Source organism: Montipora foliosa, chromosome 4, assembly GCF_036669935.1.
Source record: "Montipora foliosa isolate CH-2021 chromosome 4, ASM3666993v2, whole genome shotgun sequence".
Classification (NCBI taxonomy): Eukaryota; Metazoa; Cnidaria; class Anthozoa; order Scleractinia; family Acroporidae; genus Montipora; species Montipora foliosa.
In genome coordinates, this window is record NC_090872.1 from 17,145,424 (window position 1) to 17,150,423 (window position 5,000).

Below are 5,000 nucleotides of genomic sequence, written 5' to 3' on the forward strand. Positions count from 1 at the left end.
ACGAAGACTAACCGAGCCCGAGGTTTTTAACAATCAGTGGACGTTTTTATACTGGAGACGCATAATTCGTCTAGGACGAACTTGGGCAAACATATTATCTGTGTCTGTTAAAGTCGTCTATTGTAAAGTCGAGCACAGGAAGCATTATGTGTCTGGATGAACTATCCAGTTTATTGCGAAGTCGCACTAAGGTGAATAGTTCTTCCAGACGCATTATACGTCTTGTGCCTGTCTTTATACTTGACGAATTTAGCAGACGCAGAAAAAATGTTTGCCCAAGTTCGCCCCGTCTTTACACTAGACGAATAACATGAGAGACACGTAATTCTACTGGGCGCGGATTATGCGTCTCTAGTATAAAAACGGCCGATGCTAGCATGCCAACTGAAAGATGTTAAAAAAAGAGTTTTCTCGTCATGCCAAACCGACGTTTCCGTTAACACTTACTTTAAGATTACATTTCGAGTACTTGTACTATATTGTTAAAACACAAGGGGGCAAATACGCTTTGTACTTTACAAGTGAATTAGTGGATGCACTTCTTTTTAGGTGGCTGTTTGAGTGGATGGGTGTTCATGGTTATCCGTTGGATATTATCCCATTTCAAGACTGGTGCAAACGGTATAACTTCTGTTCAATTATTTCTAGCGTGGCGATGTACTAACTATTGTTGGTATATACCACACAGGTGAATCGTGCTCTCCACGTGCGCTGATTGGCTAACTCGGAGGTGATTATCCAAGTACTATACACCTTATTCCAAAATGGCCGCTGATTTATGCGGATACAAATTGGCCCTTGTTGCCTCGTTCAAGATAAAATATTCCTTTGAATTTTAAGCTTAAGAACGAGGCATCAAGGGCTAATTTGAATAAAAACAAAAGAATATTTAAATGGCGGCCATTTTGGAATAAGGTGAATTCACCTCCGAGTAGCCGTCGCGCGAGATTTGAAATTCTCCACTGTATTTTACAAAAATAACGTTTTTTTGGTTCGTTTTTTATTCAACCTGTGTGTTATATACTAATAAGACAATTGTTCACCTCAGTGTCGGTGAAAGTGGTGGATATTTACCTCCACTTCGGTGAATAATTGTTAATTATTGTTTTGTTTCCCAGAATTGAAACTGCCTGTAAGAATGAGCCGAGCTCTGGACTCAGTTCACTCCTTCGGTTGCTGGAGATTTGGATGAGGTGAATTGCGTCTTCAATTTCCTTTAATTTTTGTTCAGCTCATAATCAAAGTATTGCAATAAAATTTGCTTGAAGTTGGCCTCTAATCTTGTTCGTATTTTACTCTTTCAGAGACTCTTCATTTCTGTCCAATCTTAGTACTTACACCATGACAAATTTTGAAGCAATTATGAAACACTTTAAAGTCAATTTTCCTCTGATCAATTCTGAGCTTCTCGCGAGCTACTTCTCCGCTCTTGTTGCGCAAGGTGTTTTGCCGACCCCAAAGAAAAAAATTCGAGGTTTGTTTTATTATTTACTCCCTCTGCCTTGATTTTTTCCGAATCGTACTTTCCGCCTTTCTCCCCCTTTTTGCCAACTTGCTTTGGTTTCCATAATTTTGCAACCATTCACTTTTTAGGACCCAGATCACTGGGAGGAAAAGTTGCCATAGTGACAGGTGCCTCAAGTGGTATCGGTGAGGCTGTGGCCAAAGCACTCGCAGAAAACGGAGCCAAGGTTGTTCTAGCAGCCAGACGGAAAGAAAGGTGCGGAGTTCATGAGTTAGACGAATCGTATAAGAAATGTTTGCTAAATTGATTTTTTTTCAGTTACCTACTCTCAAACGAAAAAGGTATCACTTATTAGGTTGACTGCGATGAAATTCTACCATATATTTTAAGAATTTTGTGACTGATGACGTTTCGACGTTCTGGGATGTCATTATCAAATGAAGAATTAAAGCCTTGAGATTCGTTAAATACAAGGTATTAGAGACAATATCACATAAGAAGCGAGTGTAGTTTCTGATTATTTTTCATGGAGTTACTTTACAATACAAACTCTATAATATTTCTTGGATTCTCTTGGTAGGCTCGATAGGATCAGGGATGAAATTGCAGAGATGGGAGATGTGGCAGTTTGTATAGAAACAGATGTAGTCAAAAGACAAGAGGTAGCGTTATTCATTTAAGCATTCTGTTAGCTAGCCAGTGTTAGTTCAATATTATGCTTGAACACCTTTCCTTGTTGATGCGGCAAGAGTGTGAGGACTGGAGATCCGAAGTGCTCTCTTATCCGCTAATCAATACGTAACTAGTAATTTTAAATCGTGTATTTGATGTTAAAAAAGTGGTCATTTCGACTCGCCAGGTCTCACGCTTGGACAAATGAGTCTAGACCCAATTTAGGCGCCAGTTTCCGGAATATGGTCATGCTGTTACAGGAGAACTTGCCTGTTGTTGTTGGAATAATTTCAAATTATTTTTTCACAAAAGGAAAAAGTCTGTTAAAAGGTGGAACTGAGATCATAAAACAGACGTCCCTTATGAGTTGTTATGCATTTCTCTTTGTAAAACTGTCAAGGTCTTCAATTTGGTGTCACACACAAATGAAACATTGGGTCCAGTGGACATGATTATTAATTGTGCTGGATTGGGTCTCTACACGACAATGAAGAATTGCCTCGTGGATGAGTGGGAAAAGATGATAGATGTCAATTGCAAGGTATAAATACACTGTATATGCTTCTTTAGCAATAAGTGAACAAGATTTAGGAATATCACACTTGCGCACAAGTGGCGTAAAGATACCGAAAGGTATACTTCAAATTTTTATGAGATATATGATACGTTCCGTTGTCGGGTATAGATCACTTTAAGATCCTTTGCGTTACGCGCAGGCCAATTTTTAAATGGCCCATAAAAGGGTACTTTACTAACACAGGAGCCCATGACTAGAAGCGATCAACTCCCATACTAAGTCTATGTCATGGCATTTTAGTACAGACCAGTCTATTTTTAGACTACCTTTTCCGCAAAAAAAAAAAAACACAAAGGCGGTTTCGGTTCGGTGGCACTAAGATGTCAAGTTAGTTGCTTGTGGTTGGTCATCGGGCTCCTGCGGGAGTCTCATTCGCAGGAAAGTCAAACTAAAAATAAATCGGTCAGTGAAAACGCTGTGACAGAAATATATGGCTGTTGTTCGCTCCTCGTCATGGGCTCCTGACTAACATAATGAACTCAATTTCCAATTATAAAATGAGCGTTGATAAACATTGCTAGTATCCAGAGGTTAGTACTCTTAGGACCGATTTACACGATACGATTTTGTCGCATGCAACAAGCTTACGACAGGCCTAAGACATGACTTACGATTGTCGCAGCGTTTTAAAACATGTTTTAAAATGCTACGACATTTTTTCTGACGTACACAACAATCGTAAATCATGTCGTGGGCCTGTCGTAAGCCGTTGTCGCGTGCGACATGCCGTGTAAATCGGTCCTCAGGGTGTGTTTCGAAAAGGGTCCACGTCTGGTATAAATTGCTCACGTATGATGATAGCAGTGAACGTTATGTGTTGGCATGATTTTCAGGGTGTAATGAATTGCATCGCTGCAGTGTTACCGGGGATGCTGGCCAGAAAGAAAGGACACATAGTAAACATTTCGTCAAACGCTGGTAGAAAGGTATCAGTTCAAACTAAGTCTTGTTGCATCACTCTTCAGGTTTGTTTCACGATACTGAGAGTTAGTTCTTCCCTTAGTTACCAACACACAAGTTTGTGTGAAATATCTGGTCTAAAATTTGAAATTATGTGGAAAAATGCATCATATTCAATTGAAATTTCAATCCTGTGAAACGTTACTTCTTTTTCTTTTTAGGTTTTTGCTGGGTTGACTGTGTACTCTGCTACAAAGTTTTTTGTGGAGGCTCTGACGCAAGGACTGAGACTTGAGATGGTTGGTAGCGGAGTGAAGGTTACATCGATCCAACCAGGTCTGTTTCATCAAGAGATTTATTGGTATTCAAGTTGATAATGTAATATTGAACCTAAATTACAACTGCAGAACACCAGAAGAGAAAGCACGGCGTTTTCAATCCTAAAGTAATTTTAGCCCTGTTTTATGGTCGATTCCCTTCCTCAATTTTGTTCAGTTGTACCCCACGTGTTCTGCTTTATATCATCCATAATTTCTTTTATTCGTTCTTTTCCAGGTGATGTTGCAACTGAGTTTGGAGCAGGAAGCACTGATGCACAGGTTTGTCATAAAATGTTCAATTTTTACAACCTCCAGTAACTGTTTAGTTTTTTTTTTACGCATTACTTTGGAAAGATGATGTACAAGGTAACGAAAGTGTAAATGAAAGTGCTCTCTTTGCGTGGATTAGAAGCATGATACTAATTTCCCACAAGGGCCCTTGACTAGGAGCGAACAACTCCCATATGTCACTGCATTTTTACAGACCGATCTATTTTTAGACTACCTTTTCTACAAAAAAACAAAGGCAGTCCCGGATCGGTGAGGCTATGACGTCAAGTTAGTTTCTTGTGATTGGTCATCGGGCTCCTGCAGGAGTCTTATTCGAGGGAAATTTAATCTAAAAATAAATGGGTCTGTGAAAACGCCGCGACAGGAATATAGAGCTGTTGTTCGCTCCTTGTCATGGGCTCCTGTTTCTCATAATAGTGTGTTTTTTTCTGGGTGAAGTCTTTATGTGTTTTGCCGTTGAATTTCAGTTATTTAACTTAAGCATGGAGGTGTTAATTTACGTAGAGTGCATGATTTTGTTTTCCCAGGCACGTGAAAATTATGAAGTCAGTGACGATATCAAAAGACTGGATCCTAGTGATATTGCCAATGCTATCGTTTATGCAGTAACTCAGCCAGCTCACTGTGCTGTGAATGAAATCATGCTTGAACCAACAGATGCTCCTTGTTAAGAACATTGGCTGAGAATTTCAGCGGTTGTCAGTTCAAATTTTAATTAGGCGATTTTACTTGGGTTTAGCGGCATCTGTCATCTTTATATCAAGTTTGTGATAGG

At 39.5% G+C, this 5,000-nt stretch overlaps 1 protein-coding gene across 2 annotated transcripts in view; it reads left to right on the top strand.

Annotated features, from left to right (window-relative positions):
* The window catches only part of LOC138000070 (uncharacterized), a 25,158-nt gene that overhangs the window by 19,978 nt on the left and 180 nt on the right, over positions 1-5,000 (top strand). For both annotated transcript variants that reach the window (XM_068846218.1, XM_068846217.1), the window contains 10 exons: positions 550-621; positions 1,119-1,193; positions 1,305-1,474; positions 1,594-1,720; positions 2,046-2,127; positions 2,538-2,678; positions 3,548-3,640; positions 3,836-3,950; positions 4,170-4,213; positions 4,753-5,000. The exon at positions 4,753-5,000 is cut by the window's right edge. In XM_068846218.1, the coding sequence (XP_068702319.1) occupies positions 550-621; positions 1,119-1,193; positions 1,305-1,474; positions 1,594-1,720; positions 2,046-2,127; positions 2,538-2,678; positions 3,548-3,640; positions 3,836-3,950; positions 4,170-4,213; positions 4,753-4,896 (1,063 nt within the window). In that variant the 3' untranslated portion in view covers positions 4,897-5,000. The remainder of the gene's footprint in view (positions 1-549; positions 622-1,118; positions 1,194-1,304; positions 1,475-1,593; positions 1,721-2,045; positions 2,128-2,537; positions 2,679-3,547; positions 3,641-3,835; positions 3,951-4,169; positions 4,214-4,752) is intronic.